This window comes from Hipposideros armiger, unplaced genomic scaffold, assembly GCF_001890085.2.
Source record: "Hipposideros armiger isolate ML-2016 unplaced genomic scaffold, ASM189008v1 scaffold_31, whole genome shotgun sequence".
In the NCBI taxonomy this organism is placed as follows: Eukaryota; Metazoa; Chordata; class Mammalia; order Chiroptera; family Hipposideridae; genus Hipposideros; species Hipposideros armiger.
Genome location: NW_017731381.1, coordinates 6,392,047 through 6,419,852, shown reverse-complemented (window position 1 = coordinate 6,419,852; position 27,806 = coordinate 6,392,047). Strand labels below are relative to the sequence as shown.

Below are 27,806 nucleotides of genomic sequence, written 5' to 3'. Positions count from 1 at the left end.
TCAGCCCATTTGTACTTAAGTCAGGAAGTGGTGGTACCCAGAGGACCACAGTCAGGACCAGGGGGGCAAAACAAAAGTCCCCACTGCCAGGTGTAAATGTCCACCCATTGCTTGCCACATGGGAGGCAGTAAAGGCTCTGTCCTTTTAATTGATGCCAACCAGCCCCGTTTCCTAGGGCCAAACATCTGCCAGCACATTGTCCATGGCCTTTCCTGGCCTGCCATTTTATTCCTCCTGATCTGCCTGCCAAGTTGTTCTAGCCCCAGACCAGCCCCCAGTTTGCTCTAACTTTTGCACTTTCCTAGCCGGGAAAGCTCAGTGACTCCAGCCATGACATGGGCTGTACTTTTAATCTTGATTTTAATTCCAGCCCATTCTCCTGGCTGTATCTCCCAGCCCAGAGCCCCAGGGCCCGTGCTAATTTGCTTGCCCACCTCAACTGGTGCCTGAATAACCATTTTTAAAAACTGCCTTGGGGAAATCTAATCAAATGAGAGCAAAATCTAATTTGGCACTAAAAGCCCTTGACTGAAACCCTGTTTTCTAGGGCCTTGTGGAGCCTGAATAATAAACTCTTTCTGGGGTTTTTGTAAGGGTTAGGGGTTGGAGAGAGATGTGAACGAGGAAATTCTAGCAGAGGAAGCAGCCCCAGCCACTTGGACTCCATGCCATTGGACAGTGGGCAGGAGTGGGCTTCCGAAGGCACCCCACTTTCCACCCCTCTGAAACGGCTATCTCACCCACCGGGCCAGAAATTTAAGCTTATTAGCATTCCATGCTATATGTTTTTTCAGAAAAACCTTGACCCAGACCTTCAGAGACAAACCAGTAGGATCACAAACTGGAGACTTGAGAAAGCTGGGGGAGAACTCAGTTCCCCCAAGTGGGGAAACCAGTGAGCCTTCTTCTCCAGGCTTTCCTTCAGAGCAGCGAAGTTCTGTGCTTCCTAAACGACCTGTGGTCCTGGGTTCCTTTCAGAATGTGTCCAAAGCTGTGGACCTGTTTCTAGGGAAATGCACACAAAAATGCAAGATCTGGCATGTAATATTTCGGGAGACACGTGGTCCCCTTTAAGTGTCCCCGTCATGCTTCTCCTCATTGTGGCCTCCAGGACTCTGCATGATCTGGCCCCTCTACCCTGTAACTGTCATCTCCTTCCTAAAATGCCCCCAAGCTTGTTTCTGCCCCAGGGCCTTTGTACTTGCTGTTCCCTCTGCCTGAAGCAGCTTTCCTTGTGTTCCTCTCTTCCCTCTGACTCACTCTCATCATTCCTCAAAGAGGCTTCCCTTGACCACTCAACACTATCATGCCTTCAGTGGTCCATCTCTGGCTACTTTATCACATCATCATCCTTTATTTTCTTCATCACTATTAACACCAACAACACTGTCTTTATTTGTCATAATTTCCCACTAGACTGTCAGCTCCATCAGGGCAGAGAGCCTGTTGGTCTCATTCACTGCTGTGTGTCCAGTGCCTGGGACAGCTACTGGCATACCATAGGTGCTTAATAAATAGCTGTGGAATGGATATATGAATCTCTACATGCCCAAGGCAGTGTTACCCCAAATTAGGCAGTTTCATGTGTTCCCATCATGATGTTTACCATGCCAGGCGCACAGATTCTATTATTTACTTAACATTGTTCTTTTGATTGTTTTACTCCATTTGTTTCCAAAGAAAACTTTTACATCACCACCACTATTATTTGCCATGAATAGAAAGTGTCAGGGCTCGACAAGGGGGCTTTTTAACTTTTACTCTCTTCCTTCTTGAGGTTCTGAACCAACTGAGAAATAAAACTAAGCAGTCAGCAGACGGAAGCCAAAACAGCACTTTGGTAAATCTGATAAAGGCTGTGTTTGAGGGCCTGGCTTCCTTCTGAGGGCATTTGGGCTTACAGATGCTAAACTCCAGAGTTAAACAGACTTCCCTCTGAGACAGGCCCACACCTCTCTCCTGCCCATCCATAAGAACAAGCCCCTTAAAACTCCCATCCCCTGAGAGCAGTTCACTCCCCCAAGGAAAGGCAAAGGAAGGCTTGGATTATGCCTGCCCAGTTTGTCCCTTCAGATCCACCAGTCACATATGCTAGCGGTCAGCAAACAGCAACCCAGGGGCCAAATCCGGCCCTCCATCTGTTTTTATAAATAAAGTTTTATTGGCACGGAGCCATGCCCATTTATTTATGTATTGTCTGGCTGTTTTCTCCAACAGCAGGACTGAACAGTTGCTGCAGAGGCCCTCTGGCCCACAAAGCCTAAAATACTTCCTCTCTGGGCCTTTAAGGAAAGGTTTGCTGAACCCTGTGGTGTGTCATTCTTCCTCCAAGGAAGAGGAACAGGAAAGAGGGGAGGGAAGTGGGGAGTGGAGCAGAGCTCCCTACGTAGGGATGGAAAGAAGCGTCAGACGTGAGGTGTAGTCGATCTTGTTTCCTGGACTGGACTGCTCTCCCGGGGCCTTTTTAGCCCTCACAGTGCAGCTCTTTTCCTGAGGAAAGGAAGGCGCAGGCGCCAAGTGGAGTAATTCCGAGCCGGGCTTCTCAACTCGAGGCTATTGACATTTTGCGCTGGGTAATTCTCTGTTGTGGGGGCTGAGCTAAACACTGTAGGATGTTTGGCAGCATCCCTGGCTTCTACCTACGAAATGCCAGTGTCACCCCAAGTCGTGACAAAACCAAAATATCTGCAGACATTGCCAAGTGCCTCCTGAGGGACAGAACCACCCTTGGCTGAGAAGCGCAGCTTTAAGGGGATGGACACAGCAGAGCGTCTCGAACGTGCCATGTTCTGGAGAAACACGGGCTTGCAGCTCGCCTGATGCTTTCACGCTACCTGTTACTCCAGCCGGCATCTCAATCCTTTATGCCCTGACACCCAGCCGGGGACACGCAGTCCCTGCATAATTGAGTCCCCACCATCTAATTGCATTTTACTCTCTAAATATTGGATGGGACTCAGGACTCAAAGCTGGGCAGCCGGCTTCCCACCCCCTCCTCCCCAGAATGCCAGGGCTTCTTCCGTTTATTTTTGCTCTGCCCGCCCACGCAAAGGGAGGTTCCACCTGGGGGCCTTTTCCTGAGGCTGCTGAGTACCCTGCCTCCCTGTCTTCACTTCCTAGTGGATTTCATGGAAGCAGTTCCATTTGCCCGTACTGCGGGGATTCAGGAATCTGGCTGTTTGAGTTGTGGGGTGAGGGGGTGTCTCCCCACTCCTGGTTAGTGCCAGTCACCTGGCAGGTCTCCAGGAAAATGCCACGGAGGCTCAGCTCCATCACAGCCTTTCCTGGTCCGGGCCTCTCCTCTCTGAGCCAACAGGCCACGAGCAGCTCCCCCTGCGTTCTCAAAGGTTCCAGGTAGAAAGGCCCAGCCCCAGCCCAATCCTCTGTGGATAGTCACCTCCCCATCTGTCTCTCTCGTCTTGGGCTCAGAACTGACACCCACTGAACACTCGCTGTTTGCCAGGCACGGTGCTAAGCTCTGTGCTTGCAAGATCTTTATAAATCCCTTCAACAGCCCTCGAAATCGAACTCTCGCACTCTCACTAACTGAGTGTCTCGGAGCCCCTGTGTGCTCATCTGAAAGAGAGGACTGCCAAAGGGCCCCTGTCTCTGGAAGACCGCTCACAGAGTTTTCCATTCCTTAAAAATGGCTTCATAGGTTACAATTCTAAAAATTATACTGGCTCACTGGGAAGAAAAAAGAACAAAGGAGTATCACAGAGAAGATCTTGTCTGTTACCTCATCACCCACAGAGAGTTTTTTCGGTGATCCCTGTCCAGATGAATTAGGGTAATTTTTTTTTTTGAGTGAGCTTTGTTGGTGGCACGCGTGGGAGAAATGCACTGCCCCTAAACGTCCAGCTCAGCACAGTTTTAGCCACTGAACCCCTGTGTTCCAGCAAGAACTAGAGCAAGGCCATCACCTGAGAAGCCCCCGAGCCCCGTACCCCTTCACCTGCTCTCCTCCCTGTGTCCAGAGAGAACCACTGCTTGCCTTTCCAACACCATAGATTAGTTTTGCCTGGTTTTGAGCCTCATATAAGTGGGATCAAACAGTGTGCATTCTTTCATATCTGGTTTATTTCCCCAACATTATTAGATTATTGCGATGCAGCCCTGTTATTGAATGTGGCACTAGCACTTTCATCCTCGTCTCTGTGTCGTATTCCATGATATAAACATGCAGCAGTGAGTTGACCCATCCTCTTGTTGATGGACATCTGATTTGTTTCTAGTTATTTGCTATCAGGACTACTGCTGCTGTGAGCATAGCCTGCACATGACTTTTGGTGAACGTATGAATGCAATTGTGTTGAGTCAATACCCTGGATTCAGATCGCTGGGTCAGAAAATATGGACGTGTTCAAGGTTAGCCGACACTGCCAAACAATCTTCCACAGTGATTGGACAGTTTGCACGCCCATCAGCAGTATATGCGAGTTCCAGTTGCTCCACATCCCCACCAACACTTGCTATTGTCTGTTTTCTTAATGTTAGCCATTCTGGTCGCTGTAATAGATAGACTTCAAGGGGTCCATAAACTTGAATGCAAAAAAAATTACACCCTTATTTTCACTAACCTGCAACTGAAACTTAGCATTCACTTCAATTATGAATGTAGGCCACTCACCATAGCAGGTAGGCACAATCTGTAACTTTGTCAACCATAGAAATCACCAATTTTTTTTTTTAATTGGGGAACAGTGTGTTTTTTCAGGACCCATCAGCTCCAAGTCAAGAAGTTGTTTCAATCTAGCTGTGGAGGGCGCATCTCAGTGGCCCATATGGGAATCAAACTGGCAACTTTGGTTTTATGAGCCTGCACTGTAAACAACCGAGCTAACTGGCCACCCCAAAATCACCAGTATTTTAATATCCCATTGCAGTTGCTGCAGATACCGCAAAATAAAATATTTCCACTCATCGCGACTCTGAAATTATCACTCTCTGCAAAGGTGTTGCTATTTAATGTCTTTAAAAAAATTTTTTTAAGACACCAATTACTATATGGCACTATCTTTTAATAGGTTGATAATTATATTTCAAAAGAATTTATTTTCTCTGTCATTCTGTATATTTTATTTTATGCATGTAAATACATTTAGGAGGGAGTCACAGGCTTCCCTTGCTTGCAAAGGTCCCCGTGGCTCAGAGTGCGAGGCTGTTTTCAGGGCTTGGGCACAGGACAGTTAGACGATGCTTTGCTGTCTGCTTTCTCACGTGGCCTCCTGGTCCTTCTCCCCCTTCAGCTTTCTTCGGGAAGTACCTGAATGAGTACAATGGGTCCTATGTGCCACCAGGCTGGAAGGAGTGGGTCGGCCTCCTTAAAAACTCGCGCTTTTATAATTACACGCTCTGCCGGAACGGGGTGAAGGAGAAACATGGCTTTGACTACTCCAAGGTAAGCTCCACAGCTGTTGCAGCCTGGCGCTGTTCCCCTGCCCTCCCCCCTCCTTCCAGGGACGGTACAGCCAGTTTCACACTTGGAGTCAGTGGACTTGCGTTCAGAGCCCAACCTTGACACGTATTATGTGCCCTTGGTTATGCTACCTGCTCTTAAGAGCCTCAATTCCCAAATCCGGAAAATGGGCGCACCCTTGCATCCTTAATAATGTGTACCTACTATGGTCCAGAGACTGGGCTGGGTGTTTTATTTATATTTCTAATTTTCACAACAGTCATAGAAGGGGAGTGGGCTAGTTGAATTTGATTGCATTATTCATTCATTCCCTCAACAACTATTTATTAAGAGCCTGCGCTGTGCCAGGTACTGGGTATCCAAGGGTAAATAAAAACAGACCCAGGTACGGGCCTCATGGGGCTTACCGTCTGGCATGTGGAGGTGTGTTATTAACTAGGAAGTGATGGCACATGTATTCAAGTCAGCACATCACACCACAGTATAGAAGCACATGTACGTGTGTACACACACACACACACACACACACACACACACACACACACACATCAGACCTGTCTCCTATTTGTCACCCCCAGTAAGAGCCATTTCAACCAGACCAGCATTGTTGATTATTACAACCATCTCAAAACCCTTACTGCCGTTCTCCTGCCCTGACTTTATTCAAGTCTTGTCTACCTTCTCTTCCATGAAGCCTTCCTGGATTGCCCTCAACTATGGGATTTATCCTTTCTTGAATCGGACTGGCCCCTTCCAGTTGTTTGTGAACAGAAATTTAACTCAAAATGGCTCAATGGAAGCGGACACATAATTCACCTATTTAACAGATTCAGCAGTAATGGCATCAGACATAGCAGGACCCAGGGGGCTCAAACGAAATCTTCAGGCAGTGGTTTCCCTCTCTTCTAAGCTCTGTTTTCGTCTCCTTGACCTTGTTCACAGACATGCTCTCTCCTCTCCCATAGTAGCAATATGACTGTCCTTCCATCCTGTCAGCTTCCTGCCCAGCTGCAAGCATGGGAGTTTCCTTCCCAGCATTCCCAGCAAGCCTCAGTATATCGCATTGGCTCTGGCTCAGTCACATGTCTAGCCCTGAACCAATCAGTGTGGCCAGGGGATGCAGTGTTCTAATGGCTTGTAAATTGCTCACTCCACTCCTGAGCCATAGTGGAGGTGGCGGGAACCCTACCCTGGACCCAGACCTTGGAACATAGGCTGAGAATAAAGCCCCAAATAAAAATGGAGAGAGTCCACTGGAAGAAGCTGACTAGGTGCACAACAGCCTAAAAACACCCTATTCCGCTCCCCTTCTGGAAACACCAGCACATTTGGGGATCCCTTCTACCTTTGACAGGTAATCACGACTGATGTGTCACCTTACTGGGTCTGATCAGTCCAGGCCCTGGGTGTCAGAAACCACATGTGACATCACCTGGGCAATGCCCCACCCCGTGCCTCATTCTACACATAGTAGGCCTCTGTTACCTCCCGAGTGAATGAATTAATAGAGGGATTTAGCAACCCTGCTGGACTCCTCAGAAATATAAATTATAGTTTATAAATTATAAATTATAGTTCTCTCCTGCCAACCCCAGCACAGGCAGATTCTTCAGTACCTAGAAAAATCCACTCCCTCCTTGTTAAAATTCCTCACCATGTCCACGCCAGGTCTCAGAGCAGCCTGATAATCAGGTTATCCAGGGGTACTCAGAGTCCCCTTGGGGCTGAGGATGGGACATGCACCGGCTGCTATTTCACCCCATTTCCTACCACACACATATCTCCCCTGTGGATGAAAGGAGCCCCTGTGACAGAGGTGGGAGGGTTCCTCAGCCCTCCCGCCCCCCGTTACCAGAGGCCTGGGAACAGAGGGAGGGGTCCCCCTTGGAGACAGAGCTGGCTCAGGTCCAGGGTTCAAATCCCGAGGGTAGCAGTAGATAGTGGGAGCGGGAGCATCAGGAGACAGCAGGAGTGAGCTCGGAGTCGCCAGCCAAGGCAGAGCCAGGAACCCACGCTCTGAACCCTGCGCTCTGGGAGGGAAGCTGCCTCTGCCAGGGTGGGAGGCGTTTCCCAAGTTCCCCTCAAAATGCCTTCTGAAGACGCTGTCCCAAGTCACTAATCCCAAAAGTGGGCCAATGCCACAAAAGGAGGGGTCCTGATGCCAGGGTCGAAAGAGAGGCAGCGATGATGAGAAAAGAATGGTGTGGCACAAGCACTAAGGGCCCAAGAGGGTTGGAGAAAGCAGGACAGGCGGCAGAAGGGAGAGAGGAATGACCTACGGTCAAGGCACAGAAAGAGGCTTCCAGGTGGGAGACAGAGGTGGCCCAGGGGCCAGGAGGCTCTGAGCAAATGGTGTTCTCGGTGAACTTGAATGCGCCCGCCCTTTGGCCCAGCACGTGCACTTCTCTCTGTTCTGGAGAAACCTCCCTCATGTGCAGGGCGGGCCACGGCTGAGCTGTTGCTTGCAGCTTTGATTGTTGTTGAAAGAAATCAGCACAGAAAACCCACCAAGGCAGGCAATGACTAAATGACCATGAAGCACCCCTACTCTGGAGGATTCTGGGAAAAGACTGGGGGATCTGTGTGTAAAGTCACCAGAAGGGCTAGGGACGTAAGGCTGAGTGCAGAGAGCATGTTACAGAACTTCAGGTCCCTACCCAGATGTCGCCTTCCTAGACCACCCTGTGTTAAGGGCACCTCCCCCCGTGAATATGGCCCCCTGACCACTGATCACCACAGATGCGCATGCCTGTGCATAGCATTGATTCCTTTGTTAATTGTCTCCTCCCGTTAGAATATAAGGCCCGTGAAGGCAGGAACCGTTGGCTTTGTTCACCGGTGTTCGTTGGATGAATGAATGAATATGCACAGTGTGATACAATTTATGTAAAAAGATTCATAAGGCAATATATAACTTGGATAACAGCACATCTGCAAAAATACTTCCCGTTAGGGGACAAATGAGGCCACAAGGGGAGCCAGGGTGAGGGGTAGTCAGTGGGCACTTCAGTCTGTTTGTACCGTTTTAATTTTCACACAGAAAATGTGGGCATCTGATTCCCGAGGAAAAATGGCTAATATTCACTTAGATGGACCGTGCACCAGATACCACTGGGGTCAGTTGACGTGAATCAACCCACGCGTCTCTCACCACAGCCTATGGTGTATGCGGGTGCTGTTCTCAACCATCAGATAAGGAAACTGAGGCACAAAGAGGCTAAGGAACTAGACCACAAGCTAGTAAGTGGTACAGCAGGATTCAAACCCAGGACAGCTGGCTTCAAAATCCATCCTCTAAACTATGGCCCACGGGCCACTTCCAGCCCGCCATCTATTTTCATACAACCCTTAAGCTTAGAATGGTTTCCAGTTGGAAAAAAATCAAAAGAAAAGCAATTTTCATGACCCATGAAAATGATATGAAATTCAGATTTTAGTGTGCATAGATAAAGGTTTGCCAGAGCACCACCATGCCATTCCTTTACACAGTGGCTGCTTTGGGGTTACAGCGGCAGTGATGAGACATCTGGCCCGGGAAGCCTCAGATGCTGTCTGGCCCTTCACAGAAAAGTGTTGCTGACGCTTAGTGGAAACCACCATGTATTCCTCTCATTAATAATTTTGGTTGGGGAGAAAAAGATGGACCAGACCAAAAAATACCAAGGCCGGAGCTCTAGCTCTGAGTGCATTGCTTATTAGTTTTGTAACCTCAGGTTCCCCACCTGCATAGTGTCCAGTTGTCTAAGTTGCTACGATGGGCAGTTGAGCCAATGTATGACAACAGTGAGGGCCAGTGTTCACTGTGCGTTATCTCAGTGCTAGGCTCCTTGCTAACTAGTTGACCCTTGAACAATATGGGGATTGGGGGTGCTGAACCCCCCCACCCCTGCATAATCAAAAATCCACACGTAACTTTTTTTTTTTAATATTTTACTGGAGAATTGGGGGAGGGGAACAGTGCTGGGGAATCGGGGGAAGGGGAACAGACAAGTTGCTGTCGTTTTTTGTTCTTCAGTCTAGTTGTGGAGGACATCATTTCACTGGCCCATGTTGGTATGATCATTGTGCTCTTCCCGGGTGAGGCAGATCGGTCGCCGGCCTCTGGACGGCCGCTCATGGCGGCTCTTGGCAGCTCACACCAGCTGCCGGCCGCTCACGCTGGCTGCCAGCCACACACGGTAGCTTATGGCAGCCCACTGCAGCAGGGGCTGCAACCTATGCCGTCACCGGCGACTCATGGCAACCCAGCTCCAGGTCGAGCTGTTGTTCACTATCTTAGCTGTAGAGGGCAGTGTCACTGGCCCCCATGTGGGATCCGAACCGGGGGCCTGCTGCTCAGAGCTGGTGTCCCAAGCCAGCTCTTAACCAACGTGCCACTCGGCTGGCCCCCACACGTAACTTTTGATTCCCCCCAAACTTAACTGCTAATAGCCTACGGTTGACTAGAAGCCTTACCAATAACATAAATTCAATTGATACATATTTTGTATGTTATATGTATTAGCTGCACTGTATTCTTACAATAAAGTAGGCTACAGAAAAGAAAATCGTAAGGGAGAAAAAATACATTTACAGTGTTTATTGAAAAAAATCCACATGTAAGTGGACCCTCGCAGTTCAAACCCACGTTGTTCAAGGATCAACTCATCTGTAAGTGCCTTATTCACTGAGCAGTCCTTGTCAAGCGCTCACATCACCATTTGGAGAAGGCATTGTTGCTGGGCTAGTTTTTCAGATGCAGAAATTGAGCTGCAGGAAGACAATTGGTTCCCCCACAGCTCACAGGTAATAAAGCTGGGATTGGAGCCCAGTGTTGTCCGACATCCCTCGCCAGTCCCCCTGCCTCCTTCTCACCTCTCGAATGATATTGGTTTTCCGCCATGGGAACACGGACCCGCAGCCACATCCCCAGCCTTTCGCAAGGAGCCTGGCATCCTGGGAACTGGCACCCACCAAGTTTTTGTTAAGTGAGGGCATAATGAATCACTTCAGCCACTAAGAAACAATGGCAAGGGCCAGCCTGAGGAATGAGGCTCCCCTGCCCCCGGGAGCATGCCTTGTACCCCACACACTCTTCCTCCTTCCTAGGAAACCCTGGTGCTAAATCACCACTTGAGGAAAACGGACGCTTTTGCCCAGAGCCATAAACTAACTACCCCCTCAGTTGCACTGCGGTTCCCCTTAGCGGACTGCCCCGAGGTCGGTGAAGTTCAAGATGGACGGGGGAGGCAGGGACACATGCTTCTGGATGCCAGGCAGGGTGTCCTCAGCCCTGCCTGTTGCCCAGATGTGGCTGCGAAGCCCTGGGCAACCCCACTGCAGAGCCGTGGCCAGGAGCGTGCCAGGGGAAAGGCTAGCGCCTGACTGCCTCACCTGGGGGTGCTGGGAGCGGGGCTGGCACAGGGCTGAAGGAGGACAAAGGGGTGACTTCCTCACGGTCTGTTAGCCAGTCTCCAAGTTCTAGGAAACTCACCTTTCGTCCGGCTTGGCTCTCCCACTTGTCACACCCTTCTTAACTCTGAATCTCTAACTCCTTCCTCATGGCTGACCCCCGGCACTCCATCCCAGCGTGTCCAGAACTGAATTCAGCATTTGCCCCCTCCCCACAACTGCCTGTTTCTCCTGGACCCCCACCTCTGTGCCCTGTGCCCGATCCGGATACCAGTGGTTGGGTTTCTGGCCTGACTGCCCCCTCTCATGCACCCCCACATCTGGTCAATGCACACATCCGAGTCCGCTCCCAGCCACCACTAGACAATGTTACTGCCCCCCGGCCCAGGCCCCCTCACCCCTCATTCTGACACCTGGGCTCAGCTCAGGTACTGTGGACAGAGGGGTGCTGTGTTCTCATTGGCCAGCCTGGCACTTACTGCCCACCCCTGGAGTCGGGGTGGTGTTGCCCCCTCCAATCCACAAGGATGAACAGGGGGTGGGGTGCAGGCATAAATGTCAGATGTCATTGCAGACACCGCCCAACCCCTGGCAGCCAGCAGGGATCAGAGAGGGCTTAGCATAGCAGCGGCTTTGAAGAGGACCAAGAAGGGTAGGTGGCTTTTACACATGCAGAAAATCTGCCAGGCCACCAAGACAGCCATAATATTAGCTGACTCTTATCAGGAGCTGGCTGCATGTAGGGCATCGTGTCAAGAGCTTTACGTCTCTTAGCTCTTAAAACCCTCACACCAGCCTTGAGAGGCAGGCTGGGGATCACCCTCACATGCAACATCACGCAGACTGTAGGAGCCCCCACATTACCCCCCCACCCCCCTGTGCTCCGGCTCTCATTCCTGCCCCACCTGGGAGGTACCCAGTATCCTGAGTTTGGTGCTTAGCACTCCCACACTTGCCACCTGCTTTTGTTCCACACGCAAGTAGCTCGAACAAGATATAATAGTGTTTTGAGTGTTTTTAGACTTGGTACAAATGGTATCATATCTCACGTATCCGTCTACAACTTGCTTTTATCCCCCAGTATCAGGTCTGTAAGATTTATTCATGTTGATCCGTTCCATCTAGTTTATTCTTTTTCATTGCTGTCTGTCCTCTCCTGGGAACAGATGTTAATGGTAGCTTTTAAAAAAAGAACTTTTAATCACAGCCACACAGGCATGGCTATAGTTCTAAAATCGAATAATGAAGATGGGTTTATCATGAAGAGCATCAGCCCTCGCCCCACTCCACTGGCCAGAAGCAGCGAGTTATGGCGGGTGGTTCCCACCCCTAACCCTAACCCTAACCCTAGTCTCCCACTGCCCGTCCTGATTCATCCCCTAGAGGCACTGAGTGTGGATTTCCTGTTGGAGTCTGGGCCCCTCCTCTTCATCCAAGAGAGCTTTGCACCATTTTTAGATTCACTATTAATTACCTTTGTCATTTTAAGAACTTTTCTAACACCTTTTGATCACATTCCTTAACTATACCAGCAGCTCTTCCACTGATGTTCACATATTGTTGTTGTATATAATTGGTTCTACAAGCCCCCTTTTTAAAACCCTTTTTCACTTCTAAAAATCAATCATAAAAGTATTCAAGGAAAAGCACATAAAGTAACAAGTGTCTTTGTTGTCTTCTCTCCGTTGATCGCATTCCTCAGTGAGCACTTTATCTGTCCTTCTAGATTTCTTCCTTGCTGCTCAAAAGCACAGGGAGGCAGGCGGTTGGCCTCTCTCCACTCTACCTCCCTCCCTTCCCCACAAAAAAGATGGAGTCTTCCTGGGTTTGACTCTGTAGCTTGACCTTTCCCTCAGCAGTGTATCCTGGACAACTTTCCACCTCAGTGATGACAGGTCTGCTGTTAACGTCTGCACAGCACTGCCTGGTGTGAGAGCTGTGTCAGGCCATTAGTCATCTTTCTATAGCTGGTCACTGCTTCATCAGGACCACTGCAGTGACCGTCCAGGTGCATACAAGTGTAATGTAGGAGTGTCCCTGAAGGCGTCTGTCTATAGATGCATACACACGCCCGTGGTGTGTGTGTGTGTGTGTGTGTGTGTGTGTGTGTGTGTGTTACAGTTTCATTCGGGGTACAAGCTATAGCCACTTCTTTACCTTCCGATCTCTAAAACAGTCCCTCTTTTTGAAAGGGATCACTTCGGACATAGCTGCTTCCTAGGACGCAATGGGTATATCTCAAAAACCCATTGCCTTCGAGAGAGATCAGCAACTAAAGATTTGCCAAGTTGGACGGGCGTTTAGGCGCGTCTCACCTTAGCTGAGCCGTCCGTCTCCGCCCATTACTTTTCCTTCCGCTCCTCCCTCCTCCTACCCCGGATCTAAGCAGGTCTCCCTCCGCACCTCTGTGCTGCTCCTTAGAGTCCCCCTGCACTGCACCTGCTGCCGGTTCACCCTCCTTCTGCTCCTCAAACACATGGCAAGCTCCTTCCTGCTTCAGAGCCTTCGCCTGCATTGCTGCTCCCTCTGCCTGGAACTCTTCCCTAGATCAGTGAGTCTCAATCCTGGCTGCACGTGAGAATCCCCTGGGGAGCTTTCAAAATGTCCAGTGTCCGAGCTGAACCATAGACCAATTGAACCAGAAACTCTGGGAGTGGGCCCAGGCCTCGGTAAAGCTGAGATGAACCCCAGTGATAACATCTTCCCAGCTCCTTCTCGTCACTCAGGTCTCAGCTCAAATGTCACCTCTTCAGAGAAGCCCTCCCTGACTGCATCAGCTAAAGTACACCATCCCCATCCCAGCTCCCCCTTACTCTTGGTCACATCTTGTCTTATTTCCTTAGTCTCTCATACTTTGTCACTGTTTTGGTTCTTTATTTATTTGTTTCTCTGCTCCCGCCCCCAGCACAGGCTCTCCAGGAAGGCAGGGGTGTGCCCACCCTGCTCAGGGGTGTCCGCTAGAGCCTTGAAAAGACGTCAGGCTTAGGAGCCAAGACTCAGGAGTCATGGCTGCAACCTTTACCAGCTGTGTGACACTGGGCGAGTGAATCAGATAACTTCTCTGTGTTTTAAATTCCTGTTCTGGACAACAGGGCTTATCACACACACTTTCTATGGTTGTGTAAGCATTAAAATAGCTAATAAAACAAAACACAGAACGGTTCCTGGCACACTGTAAGCACTCAGTAGCGTAAGCTGTTATTATTTTAATATCTCTCACAAATGAATGACAAATTGCAATTCTGGCCCATCCTCCCTAACCCCTTCTCTGCTTTTTTTCCTCCATTGTGCATTGTACCTTCTGACGCTCTTATATTTGACTTGCTGACTTATTACTTGTCTGCCCCCTGGACTGTCGGCTCCACGAGGGGAGGGATTGTCTGGCATATAGCAGGTGCCCAGTACAAACGGTCAGCTCCTCACGCCTTCTCCGTGTCTCCCCGTCCCCAGGATTACCTGACAGACCTCATCACCAACGACAGCGTGAGCTTCTTCCGTACGTCCAAGAAGATGTACCCGCACAGGCCCGTCCTAATGGTCATCAGCCACGCAGCCCCCCACGGCCCCGAGGACTCAGCCCCCCAATACTCACGCCTCTTCCCCAACGCCTCGCAGCACATGTAAGCTTCAGCACCTGCCCGCAGAGCCGGTGGTCGGCGTGAAGGGGGGAGGGTCCGGCTTCGGTCGCAGTACTGGTGCTGTGCACTGTGCATTTAACCTCCCGGGTTAAAGGGCCCAGGAGCACACACTCATCTAGGCAGGCTGGACAACAGACCAAAGCAAGTGAGGCGAGCTTTTTTTGTTTTGTTTTTATTGGGGAACAGTGTGTTTTTCCAGGATCCATCAGCTCCAAGTCCAGTAGTTGTTTCAATCTAGTTGTGGAGGGTGTGGGGATCGAACCAGCAACCTTGGTGTTCTGAGCACTGCGCTCTAACCAACTGAGCTAAACCAGCCTCCCCAGAGATCGGACTTTTTAACTTGGGACCCATATCCTCCCACTAAGAGGCCTGTATATAAAACTGCATTCCAGTCTAATAGGTTTTCTTTGTAATCCTATGTATTTTATTTTATACATTTTAAAAAATTCTCTTGAGAAGGGGTCCATGCCTGCATCAGACGACTAGTATATTCGCCCACCTGTTAAGCACTGGCTGTGTGACAGGCTCTTTGCAGATCCCTGAATAGTCAACCATGACCCTTGATGTATGTTAACAAATTACCCGACATCTAGCCGCTGAAAACGACAGTGTGTCTCACAGTGTCTGTGAGTCAGGGATCTGGGAGTGGCCCCTTCCGGAGGTCCTGGCTCAGGGTCTCCCGAGGTTCTAATCAAGGTGTCAGGCAGGGCTGCAGCCAGCTGAGGCTTGCAGAGGGCTCCCCCAAAGGCTGCACCTCGACCACTCTCTCCGTAGGGCTGCATGGTAGCTGGCTTCCTCCAGAGCAAATGATCTGAGATGGAGAGAGATGGGAGGTGGCAGGGGAGGCTGAGATGGAAGCGGTAGTCTCTTATAACCTAATCTCCAAGTGACACACCATCACTCTGCCATGTTCTCTTGGTCACATAGAACATGGTGGGGGGGGCTACACAAGTGTGTGAGTGCCAGGAAGTCGGGGGCCGTGGAGGGCTATCTTGTAGGCTGCCTATCACACTTGGTATTCCCATTTTATAGACAAGGAGAGAGGCACAGAGAGGTGAGGTAACTTTCCCTAGAGTTGCCCAGCTGGTAAATGGCGGAGCCAGGACTCAACTCAGGCCCCCACTCCCGCCTCCCATCTCTCTGCCCACCTCTCCAATCGTCCTCCCTCCAGGCGGCTAGTAAAGCTTTCCGGAAAGTTCTGCTTTTCCCTGCCTCAGACCACCTCCCACTTAGCAGTGAAACTCAGCAGCCCTTGCTGTGACATTGGGGCAACAAGGACAAGGGCAATGTGGGATCTGACTGCATATTCCTGGTGTTTAATTTTCATTACAATCAGAATGCATTGCCGTCCTCAGGCCTCTCGCTGTAATTACTTTCTAACAGCGCCCAAAGTGGCTCAGAGAGGACAGGGGGTGTGTTAACCTTCTGATCCCCTGGTCTTCGGGGATGAGGAGTTAACAGAACGTGATGAACTGCATTCCAGGAGCTGGAGTGCCGCCCTCGACCCCCAGAGGTCAGCACGACCTCTCTGCACATCTGACTTGCCTGCCAACCCGGCCCCTCCTCCCACCAGGATGCCAGCCTCCCCCACTAACGACTATCCTTTGCGGGAGGGGCATGTGGCCAGTTCAGTCCGACCTAAGGGAGAACCCGGGGCCGGGGGTGGGGGGGCAGGCACATTGCTTCTACAGCTTCTCCTTTAAAAGAGGTGCCGGCAGCCCCCCCTGCCCCACCAGCAGCCCTGGTGTTTCATGATGAGATTGTTTGACATTGCCTGCTCATTTATTTTCCCTTTGAAATGAAAATTACAGAAATTGAACATGAGCAGCGCCTGCTATTACTTACCCAGAGAACCCCCTCGCCTTATTAGGGATGTGTTTGGAAGGCTCTCTTATCTCCGGGGTATAATCATTTCCAAAACAAAACCCAAAACCAGAAACTTCTGCAGCTGGGATGTTTAGTTATGACAGTTGGGGGGGGCGGGGGCAGTGAGGAGGGGACAGAGCCCTGTATGTTGGGTTGGAGTTCCAGATCTTTCTATCAGGAGGCTGCTGTCAGAGCCTCTCACCCCATAAAGCCCGTGCCCCGTTCCTGGGCCAGGCTTTGTGGATTCTGAGAAACGCAGCTTGATGCCATGTTGTCCCCTTTCCCTGCACCATCCACACGTGCACACACACAAAGATGCAAACAGATATGCACACACAAATACATATACACAGATACAGATACAAACTCTCAAAGATACAAATAGATACGGACACACACAGATACAGACACAAACAACACAAAGATGCAAAGAGATACACATATACACAAATGCACCTACAAACACATATACACAGATACACAGGCACACACAGACACACACAGATAGACACACATTAGACTCAAACACACACAAAGATACACACAGTTACACAAGTGCATGCACAAACTTGTACACACAAACACACAAAGATACACGTACACACAGATACACATGCTGACACAAAGATACACAGACACACACATAAAGATAAACACAAATACACATAGATACACACACAGATACATATACACAGACAGATACGCACAAACATGCAAAACCAGATACACAAACATACAGACATGTATACACAGACATGCAAACATACACGGAGATACAGGCACACAGACACCAGCCCCCCGGAGCTGGGTTTGAAGTGTGGCATCTGACTGTGGGTTCACGTGCCTCTCCTTTTATAATAACCCATGGGAGCCAGGCCTGCGTTGGCAGCCTCGGGGTGAGGGGGCTCTGAGGACAGTCATCCTCCCCCACCCCCAGCAGAAGAGAGGGGAGAAGGCTCTCCTTCAGGCCCTGCTGTGAACACACCAGACATTCCTCGAATTCTTGAGGAGGTGAGGGTTGCAATTCTGTCTAGCTGGAGACTGGGTTCCTGTGAAAATGCGACACCTTCTCTGAGAAAGCCTGGCCGCCTACAGGTGACCAGCAATCCCCAAGCTGGCCCCCGGTTCTGCAGCCTCCTGACAGACTCCCCCTCGCTGCTCTCAGGGCAGACACCAGCCTAAGAGAATCTAATAGATTCAGGGATGGCTGCTCAAAATTGCCTCCTGGAATGCAGCCCCTTGGGCCTGCGGGAACAATTTTCCCACACCGACTGACAGCTCTGAGAGCGTCTCTGTGCAACCCAGCTGCCCCCCCTCTCACCTCTCCTCCCCTGCAGCCCTTTCCAGTTCCTCGGTGGGGATGGGGGGTGGGGGGGGCTTGTTCGTGGGAATGTACTACATGCGGGTCAGGCCCCCAGCTGGCCCACAGGAGCGCGCGGGTGGTTCTCATAATAAGAGGAGGCCGGGGACCGGGTTGGATTGAGCGACAGGAGACCAGCTGGGGACTGAAAGCAAAGTCCAGAAGGAATCAGGAGGCTGTGACTCACCCTGCTCTGCATAGCAACCGGCTCCATAACTGTCAGGTTGCCCAAAGCGGCGGTGTCGTTACTTCTATCCCGAGAACATTTAGGTATTCGGGAGCCTGTAAAGGTCCTCATGTGGCCCGTAAGAGGGAAGGGAGTTGGGCCTCTGATGAGACCTGTTTTGGTCTCCCCCACTCCCCGCTGCCCCTTGCCTCCTGAATATCCATTTTGGAAAGCCTTTTGTCTTCAAGCAGTGGAAACTCAACCTTTATGTGCAGCTTTGCCTGGGGAGAAGATAAGATCTGGGGGGACCTGGTCCTTAAATATCAAACCCAGTGCCAGGGACGCGTTCTGTCAATGGTGTCCCCTGCCCAGAATACCCCGTTTATGGGTGGGGTTTTCAAAAGTTCAGATCTGCTCTTGGTTTGAGACAGAGTAATACATCACTGGAATCACCTGGAAACCTCCAAGGCCCTGTACTGAATTAACCCAGGTGTTTTTGCTGCCGAATCCTCTAGCAGGAATGCCTTGGCTAAAGTGTTGCTCAAACATGCAGGGACGTGAGGGTCCCCAGTCAGGCCCGTGTGTTGGGGAGGCGTTTATGGTAATATGTTAGTTGCCTGCCATACCTGCTCCAGGCAAGTTAGGCCCCTTGCTGGGCTTCAGTTTCCTCATTTCTCACACAAGGAGAACAAAATTAGCTCCAGCTCCTAAGACTGTTACGAATATTAAATGAGATGATATAAGGCAGACCCTGTGAAAGCTGTGCCCAGCACGTGATAAGAGCTGCGTAGAGGTCATCACAGCCGAGTCCAATGGCGCCAACACCCAGTCAGGGGAACCGCGGCCGGAACCCCAAACTTCTCTGACCCTCCATTTCCTCTTTTGTAAATGGGAGCGTAAACCAAACGGGAAGAGCCATCGTGACAACTACGTCATAGAATGTGGCATGTCCCAAATGCGCGCATTCAGGTCATCCTCACAACATTGGCCATGCATGCATAATTATGATTTATCTAATGTCTTACATCAATTTCTCTCTTTTATAAACCAAACTCTATTGCAAAAGGAAATTCTGTAGTTGTGCCTTAACCATGATAACTGTCACTTGCCATCTACCCAAGGTAACTGAAAAATAAGTGTGCAGTGCTTATTACATTAGGACTGGGTACTGTGCCTGCTGGAGGCTCTGAACCTGAGCCTCTCTCCTTTAAAAACGGAGCTGAGCACATTCCAGACAGGTGTTAGGAAAGATTGGCACCAGACTGAGACTTTGGCCTTGTGGTAACGGATGGGCTGACGGAGCTAAAATGGGAGGGGCTTTCTCACGTTGGGTCATCCTACGGTCTTCCCACGTGCACACCTCACCTATAGAGACATGCTGACCTAACGTTCAGCAGAGCCCCCAACACGCCAGCGCCCACTTACCCCCAAATGGAGACGTTTTAAGCTGGGCTGCAGACACCGGGCAGGGCGGGCGCTCACCCGCGCCGTGGGCGGGCTGGGGCGGGGGGGCAACCCAGCCCCTTGGGCCTGACCTATGTGTGTTTCCTGCCAGCACGCCGAGCTACAACTACGCACCCAACCCCGACAAGCACTGGATCATGCGCTACACGGGACCCATGAAGCCCATCCACATGGAATTCACCAACATGCTGCAGCGGAAGCGCCTGCAAACCCTCATGTCTGTGGACGACTCCATGGAGACGGTAGGCCCGCCCTCCCGCGCACGCCCGCCTCCTGCCTGACACCTCCCTGCCCTCTACCCTTTCCCGAGTGTCATCAGCTGGAGAGGAATGGAAACAGAGGCAGAATGAAAGGCGCTGTTCCAGGCGTGGGGAGAAGGGCTTTGAGCAGCCCAGACAAAAACCCGCCTTCGTGAAACTTACATTCTAGCTCCCCCGCGCTGTTCAATAGGGTAGCCACGCTTGGCCGTTTACATTTCTTAACAGCTTTATTGAGACATAATTCACGTATCATGAAATTCACCCAATTAATATGTGCGAGTCAGTGGTTTTAATACATTTGCAGTCTTTACGATTATCACCACAATCTGTTTTAGAACATTTTTTCATGACCTCAGAAATCAACCCCGCAGCCCTGAGCCGCCACCTCCCAAAACCCCCTCACCCTTCATTCTTAGGCAGCCACCAATCTATGTGGTGTCTCTGCGTCTCTGCCTCTTCTGGGCATTTCATGTAAGTTCAGTCATACACACGATGGTCTTCTGTGTCTGGCGTCTCTCACTTAGGATGATGTCTTCAAGGTTCATCCATATGGTAGCAGGTATCAGAGCTTCATTTCCTTTTTATGGCTGAATAATAGTCCATTGTATGGATATATATATATCCTATATTTTATTTATCCATGGCTACTTAAATTAATTAAAATACCATGCAATTTAAAATTCAGTTCCTCTGTCACACTAGCCACATTTCGACGGCCCAATAGCCACATGTGGCTGGTAGCCACCATATTGGGCAGGACAGATATTAACGTTGCCAGCATCACAGAAAGTTCTGCTGGACAGCGCTAAGGTAGATCATAAACTCCTGCCACAGGCCAACTTCATTCATTCATTCACTCATTCATTCATTCCACTCATTCACAAGCATTTGTTGAGTACCAGAGCACATGGAATACAGCAGGGAACAAAGTGACGAAAGTCCTTGCTCCAATGGAGCTTTCCTGCTAATGCAGGGAGACAGACAATCCACAGATAAGTAGGAAGACAGACGGTGAGAAGTGCTGTGAAGAAAAGTAAGGAGACAGGAAGTGACAGGAGGTGGCAAGGCTGCAGTTATACATGGGACAGCCCCTGGGTCCCGCTGAAAGGTGACAGGTTGAGCGAGGCCCTGAAGCAGGAGAGGGACAGGACCTGAGGCCTAAGCACCTGTCAGCCTTGGGGAGAGCGGGGCGGAGCACGCGGAGCCCGCAGCCCCTCCTTGTGCCCTCACCTGCCCACCTCTGCCTCAGATTTACAACATGCTTGTGGAGCTGGGCGAGCTGGACAACACCTACATCGTGTACACCGCAGACCACGGCTACCACATCGGCCAGTTCGGCCTGGTGAAGGGGAAGTCCATGCCCTACGAGTTTGACATCAGGGTCCCGTTCTATGTGAGGGGCCCCAACGTGGAGGCTGGCTCGCTGTAAGTGTAACACACACACACACACACACACACACACACCGCCCCCAAGCACCCCAGAGTCCCAGCAAGGCCTCCAGGCTCCACTGGCAGGCAGCTCACCCGTGCAGCCCTGAGCCACTCCCCTGGGCAGCCCACGATCCGGGCAGGTGAACCTCGGTGCCAAGTGGAACAGTGATCATGTCACCCGGGGTACGTTCTGACGCATTTATACCCTCTGTTGGGGAAGGAGAGGCCAGGAGCCATTAGCACCTGTGAAAACAGATTGTTTGTGGTGGGCCGTGTGCCAGGGAGCAGGCTGAGTGTGTGTCACCGCCAGCGGGTGGGAATGCCGCCTTGATTTGTGTCTGGCTTGGGCACCCCTGGGGTCTGGTGGTTGTCACAGAGCAACCCCACTGTCCCAGTGAGGGGTGAGGGGGTTATCACGAGATCAGCTGAGCCAGCTACGGCTATTGCACAAAGGGAAACCGGCTCCCCTCCCATCCTTCCTCGAGCACCACATGGGCCTTCCGCCAGCATCTCTGTGGGTTAACCTTTGAGATGACACATTCTGGCAGCAAAAATGCCATGTCTGGCGCAGGGAGAGGTAGAAAGGCCGGTAATCATAGAAGCGGCTTCCTGGGATCAGCACGGACATTATGGAGACTGACTGGAACAGTTTTGTGTTTTTTTAAATGCAGATAAATCGCTATGAAGGTGATTATTTGGTCTGACTTCCATCTGAGCCCAGAGCTCAGACAGTCGCACGGCTTGCTGCAGAATTCCTCCTTTAGGTGTTTTGTGGGAACAGAGACGTTCCCGCCGCCTGGGACCCTTGGTGACAATTCCAGGAGGCAGGCTGTGTGAGTTCAAGACCAGCCTCATCCCTTTTTCTCTGCCAACCTCATCAAATCACTCCCTGTCTTTGGCTCTCAGGGTCCCCACCTTTAATCACAGCAATAATAAGAATAGTAATAATAATAATAATAATAATAATAATAATAATAATAGCTGTGTTTATATAGCATTCATTCTTCAGGCCCAGGTCTAAGCACTTTACACCCATGTAATTCATTTAAGCATAATAATAATCCTGTGAGGGAGATGCTATTATTATCCCTGTTTGATAACCTAAGCAAACTAAGGCCCAGAGAGGTTAAGTTGCCTGAGGTCACATAGCACGTCAGGGAAGGAGCTGGGATTTGAAGCTAGGGGTCTCCACTCCTGTCATACTGCCCCTCAGAAACCTTGAGCCACCCCTGTGCATAGAGAGAATTTGACCCCCTAAGGGCTCTATAAGCTCCGACACTGTGGGTTTGGTCAGCCTCAGAGTCTGTGGTCTGGCTCATAGAACCCAAAACCACACCCCACGTGGACAAGAGAAAGGTGTCAGATTTGGGGCTAAAGGCACAGGATCTCTGCCCGCCAGGACTCCTTTGGCTGCAAGCAGAAATGCCCCTCAAACTGGGTAAGGCACATAAGATAAGAGGAATGTGGTAACTAAAGGGACTGGGAGGTCCAAGGCTAGTTATGGCCCCAGGTGTGGCCGGATCCAGCAGTCACATGATGACATCGGGAAGCTCTCATGTTTCCATCTCTTAGCTTTGCTTCCTCTGAACTGGCTTCCTTCTCAGGCAGGCTTTCCTCTCATGGTGGCAGCGTCGCCATGACTTTCAGCCACCGGCTCAGGAAACCCAGCCGTGGTTGAACAGAAGCCTGAGGCTGACTCTCATGGGCCTGCCTTGGCTCACGGGCCCCGCGTCCCCGCTTATGGGATTGCGCAAGTGTAGGCAGAGGGCTTGAACTCACACAGCCTGCCTCCCAGACTGTTCACCAAGCGTCTTTGCTGGGGACGGATTTTTGGCAGCTTGCTTCCTCAAAGCCAACCAGGTGAGAATAACAGATGAGGGAGACACAGCTAGCCAAGACAGAGTCGTATATCACGTGACATGACCATGGAGTGACACCCTGCCACCTTTGCCATATTCTATTGGCTTGGCCCACCCTCAAGGAGCGGGGATCACACAAAGGCGTGAACAGCAGAGGGTGGGGATCACAGGGCCACATAGAGTCTGTCATGGGCTCCTTGAGCAAAGAACTAAAGAAGGTGAGGAAGAGTGCCATGCTCGTACCTGGAGGAAGAACATTCCAGCAGAAGGGACAGCAAGAGCAAAGGCCCTGAGGCCAGACTGTGCCTGGCCTGTTAGGACAGCAAGAGGGGCCAGTGTTTGCCTCAGAGGTTCCGAGAAGGGTCCAGGGGAAGGTCCGGGGATTGGGGTGGCTCTTAAAGGCAGGTGTCGTTTGTTCAGATAGTGAGGAGCAGGGAGGGCACTCCTGGCAGGAGAAGCAACCACGTAGAGGCCTAGTGGGGCCTGCGAACCCCAGCCCCTGTGATGTGTCTGGGGCACAGAGGTGAGAGGTGGGGGAGGGGCGGGGTCCAGCTGAATTGGGCCACAGAGAGGAGCATGGAGGGCTGAGGTGCAGGAGGCTTCTCCACCTTCAGGGCCTCAGTCCCTGGCAACCTCCATCCCTCCAGCCGCTCTCTCCCGAGTGGCGCCACCCGGGCACCGCCACTCAGGTGGCCAAGTCTGGTTTCTGTGGCTCCCCCAGGAATCCCCACATCGTCCTCAACATTGACCTGGCCCCCACCATCCTGGACATCGCAGGTCTGGACATCCCCTCGGACATGGATGGGAAATCCATCCTCAAGCTGCTAGACATGGAGCGGCCAGTAAATCGGTGAGGAGGGGAAGCCAGGCAGGTACTGGGGGGAAGGGGCGTCAGGGCCCCCCCAGCTGCGTGAACTCCTGGCCAAACCGTATCGGTCCAGGGTCCCCCATCCCGACCACTTTTCTGCCGTGGGAGACAAGGATGTCCCCTCTAAGATTGCATCTTCCCATCTGGGATATGGCCAAGGTGACCAGTTGCAGACCCTCTCAAAGATAAATTTGTGTAAAACTTGGAATACCAACAACAGAGTTAATACCAATGAAGCACTTCCTGTGTGCCTGGCCCTGCTTTGACCACTTCGCAGGGGGTTTTTATCATTTTGATCTTCATAGTAACCCGGTGAGGTAGGCATTATTACGGGCCCCTTTCACCAATTTGGAAATTGACTCCCAGAGAGGTCAAGTGACTTGTCAGAGGTCTCTCAGCAAGCATGGCTCCATCTCCAACATTCAGACTCTAGGCTAGAGGCTGCTCTCCGAATCACTATGCTCTGAGCCTTTAATGCCAGATGGCGTGATGGGAACATATTCCTAGGTGTCCTGGAGACAGAAAAGGGAACAGGGATGGTAAGCAAAACAGGAAGGTGGGAAGGTCACCTGAGCCTGCTGGAGGCAGAAAAGCCGAGGAACCTGGCCACTGGTATGACAGTAGCGACATCTGGTGGCCAACATTGTAACTGCCCACTTGTTTCATGGGCCCAGGACACTGACTCGTGCTCGCACCTCCTGCAGTTCAGAAGGTCCAGCCCTGGTGGGCGCTGTCCATCCACATCTGGCTGCCCTCTGTTGAGCCTCCTCCCTCCGACTGTGAGACCTTATAAGCTATAAGGCTATGAAATGGCAAGTTTGAGGGGCAGGGCACTGGATTGAGAGCCAGGATACCTGGGAGTGAGGTGCAGGATGGAAGCTTCTTCTCAGCTTGAGTCCCTGTCTGGGAAATGGACAAAGTGACACGGCATGAAATGCACACTTAGATTACACAAATGCAACTGTAAAGGGTCGAAGAAGGAAATCTCCACCAAAACACAATGTAATTCACCTATAGTCGGGACAGCCTCCATCGGGTGCTGGCCTAAGAGGAGGCGATCTCCCCCCAACACTGGGGGGGGGGGAGTTGTTGGACTTCCTGGGAGGCACTGAGACATCCGCATATGGGACTGTGCAACTTTGACCTAGGTCACTTCTGCCCCACGTCCCTCCAGACCCGTCTCTGGAAAGGCACAGCTCTGCTGGGGGCAGAGGGTGTGGGCATCAGAGCCTTTCCTGAGCCCAGCTAACCCCTTGCCCCGTCTTCCCCTGGAACCGGGGGTCTGTGCTGATGATGAACCAAGGGTGGCTCTGGGCACCATCCCTGCTTCTGGGAGAAGGAAGGTGACATGTGAGGCCCTCACATTGATGAGAAGATGGAAATGTGCTTTTTTTTCCCCCCCCAGGTTTCACTTGAAAAAGAAGATGAGGGTCTGGCGGGACTCCTTCCTGGTGGAGAGAGGGTGCGTGCCACGTCCGCAGGAGCCACCCAGGGCATTTGAGCCGAGCAGCACCCAGGCAGTGCTCCTGGCAGCCCACCCTGCACGGGTGGTATTAGAGATCTCACTGTCCGGGGCAGGAGGACAGTGATTGCCATACCTTCCAACAGTGACTGGGACTTGTGTCCGCGGCCCCTCGCACAGGGAAGCCCGTTCGCTGTTCCTGCGCTTGACACGGAATTGGTTCAGGAGGCCACATGTTTCCTGCTGCCTGTGCCGTGTCTTAAATGTCTTTTACCTTATTGCCAACTCATGCAATTTAGGAGGTTTCTTATAACATTCCCATTTCTTAAGTCTCTTAACAATCAGAAGACATGGCCAGGCGGGACCTCCATCCTCCTTGGTGACGCCACGCCAGGGCTGAGTGGGGGCCGCCCCGTAGGCGGGCCACGTGCTCCTGCAGAGCTGAGCGACCAGCCCCGTGTCCCGCTCTCTGCCCCACAGCAAACTGCTCCACAAGAGGGACAATGACAAGGTGGATGCCCAGGAGGAGAATTTCCTGCCCAAGTACCAGCGCGTGAAAGACCTGTGCCAGCGGGCCGAATACCAGACCGCGTGTGAGCAGCTGGGACAGGTGAGAAAGCGCGCGGGGACTCTGGGATCCGGACAGGTATCCCTCCGCCCTTCCTTCTCAATGGCTGCCTCTCCAAACGGCCCTTTGACCTGCCGAGCAAGTGAGGGCAGCGCCTCCGAGGTGTGGGATTTTGCTGACTTGTGACAGCCAGGATGATGCTAGGTGGTACAGGTGACGCTCAGAAAGCGATTCCTTACTCAGCGCCCCTTCCATCCTGATTATGGCAGAGGAAAAGCCTGTGGGTGGGCGTGTCATCATCTCCCGACTCCTCTTGAAGGAAGACACAGCAGGCCTCTGCACGTGTTTAGAAAGTTAAATATTTCCGTTGTAGTCACTAACGTAGATTCCTCTTCGGGGCTGATTTTACCTTTATAGGAGTACTAGGACATTGCCTTTTTAAATAAATAAATTTAGGTTTTAAAAAAGTGAATTGATTTCAAGAGAAATAGTAAGGAAATGATAACCCAAATAGTATTTAGAGATAGCAGAAACTGACTGATGTGTGGGAGAGACTGAACTAGGCTTTTCTGAAGTCGGGAAGGCCACCGTGGGCTCTGGAGAGGAGCGGGGTGGGGTGGGGGGTGGACAGGGCTTTGTAGAGAGGGACCCAAGCAGGAGACAGGGAGGGAGGGGCGGGCGGATGAGCAAGGGAGGTCTGGCCCAAGGGTGCACCCCTGCCTCGGCCTGTGGGATGGGACTTTGAGCTCATCCCCGGTGCTTCAGGCCTGGAGATGCGTGCCCATTTCACAGATAAGCAGCAGCAAAACCAGGGCCTACATAGTCCGTTTTTCATTAATAAATCTTCCCAAAGCAAGAGTTGGGTGGGTTTCTCATCAGCTATATCTGGATGGCTCCATCTCTTCACTAGACCTCCAGAAGGTGTACCCCACCCAGTGTTCATAACCCCCAGACCCCTCCCAGTGCTGCAGAGGACATCTTGTCAGGGAAGCCACCAGTCTGTGCCACACTGGGCAGAGCTTTGGGCTACGCTGCTCTGTTGTAGTGGCATTCACTGCATGCCTCTATTGCCTGGCATTATTCCAGACACTGTTCCAGGCACCGAGGCGATGGCCTTGAATGCCTTTGATGAAAGGACTGCCCCCTGGAGCTGACATTCTGGGGAGAGCTTGGCCTCAGGTTTATATTATACCAAGAGCCCAGAAGTGGTTTCAATCTCAGTTCTGAACTACAAGGAATAGCCGATGAGGCCAGGGGACCTTTGTCCCCCTGATGTTGTTGTCGAATCCGTCCCTGGCCCAGACTGAGGGTAAGGCAGACCCAGGGTGGGGAAGGGCAGGTATTTGCATATTTGAGACATTCTCTGAGCACAGGGAAAGGAGCACTGGAGGGGGAGTTTGGGGTCCAGACCAGCTGGGAAGACATCAATCCATGGCTCTTGGACCTACAGCTCTAGGGCCTCCAGGATCCCCGTCCCAGGTGTCCACCACTAAGGAATGCAGTCATGGCCCTGTTGGCAGAGTCACAGTCTAAGTGCTGTTGCCAGGTGGTCGCTCATGCTGTGCCTTCCAGGAACGCCCTTCCCTGCATTGAGCCATTCTCTCCTGCCACAGTGCTCCCCCATGACTGTGTCCCCCTTGGTACCACATCTGTGCTTCTCGCACAGTAGACATGTGTCTCCTGGCCGTCATTGAGCACTTAGTTTCAGGAACGGAGCTCCTGTGAGCCCGTGTCCCCGCGAGAGCAGTGAGAGGGCCGTGTCGGGGTGAGGGGAAGTGGACAGGCGGCCAGCCAAGCCTGAGAGCCTGAGGCTCTCGCTGTGTCTTGCAGAAGTGGCAGTGTGTGGAGGACGCCACGGGGACACTGAAGCTGCACAAGTGCAAGGGCCCGGTGCGGCCCGGGGGCAGAGCCCTGTCCAACCTGGTGCCCAAGTACTACGGGCAGGGCGGCGAGGCCTGCACCTGTGAGGGCGGGGACTACCAGCTCGGCCTGCCTGGACGCCGGAAAAAGTTCTTCAGGAAGAGTGAGTGTGGCGGCCTGGGCGGTTTGGGAC

General features: G+C 51.7%; 1 protein-coding gene across 5 annotated transcripts in view; it reads left to right on the top strand.

The window, feature by feature from the left end:
- The window catches only part of SULF2 (sulfatase 2), a 117,172-nt gene that overhangs the window by 70,841 nt on the left and 18,525 nt on the right, over positions 1–27,806 (top strand). For all 5 annotated transcript variants that reach the window (XM_019636990.1, XM_019636993.1, XM_019636991.1 and 2 more), the window contains exons 4-11: positions 5,251–5,402; positions 14,262–14,431; positions 19,397–19,547; positions 20,815–20,990; positions 23,577–23,705; positions 25,129–25,185; positions 25,666–25,795; positions 27,584–27,776. In XM_019636990.1, the coding sequence (XP_019492535.1) occupies positions 5,251–5,402; positions 14,262–14,431; positions 19,397–19,547; positions 20,815–20,990; positions 23,577–23,705; positions 25,129–25,185; positions 25,666–25,795; positions 27,584–27,776 (1,158 nt within the window). The remainder of the gene's footprint in view (positions 1–5,250; positions 5,403–14,261; positions 14,432–19,396; positions 19,548–20,814; positions 20,991–23,576; positions 23,706–25,128; positions 25,186–25,665; positions 25,796–27,583; positions 27,777–27,806) is intronic.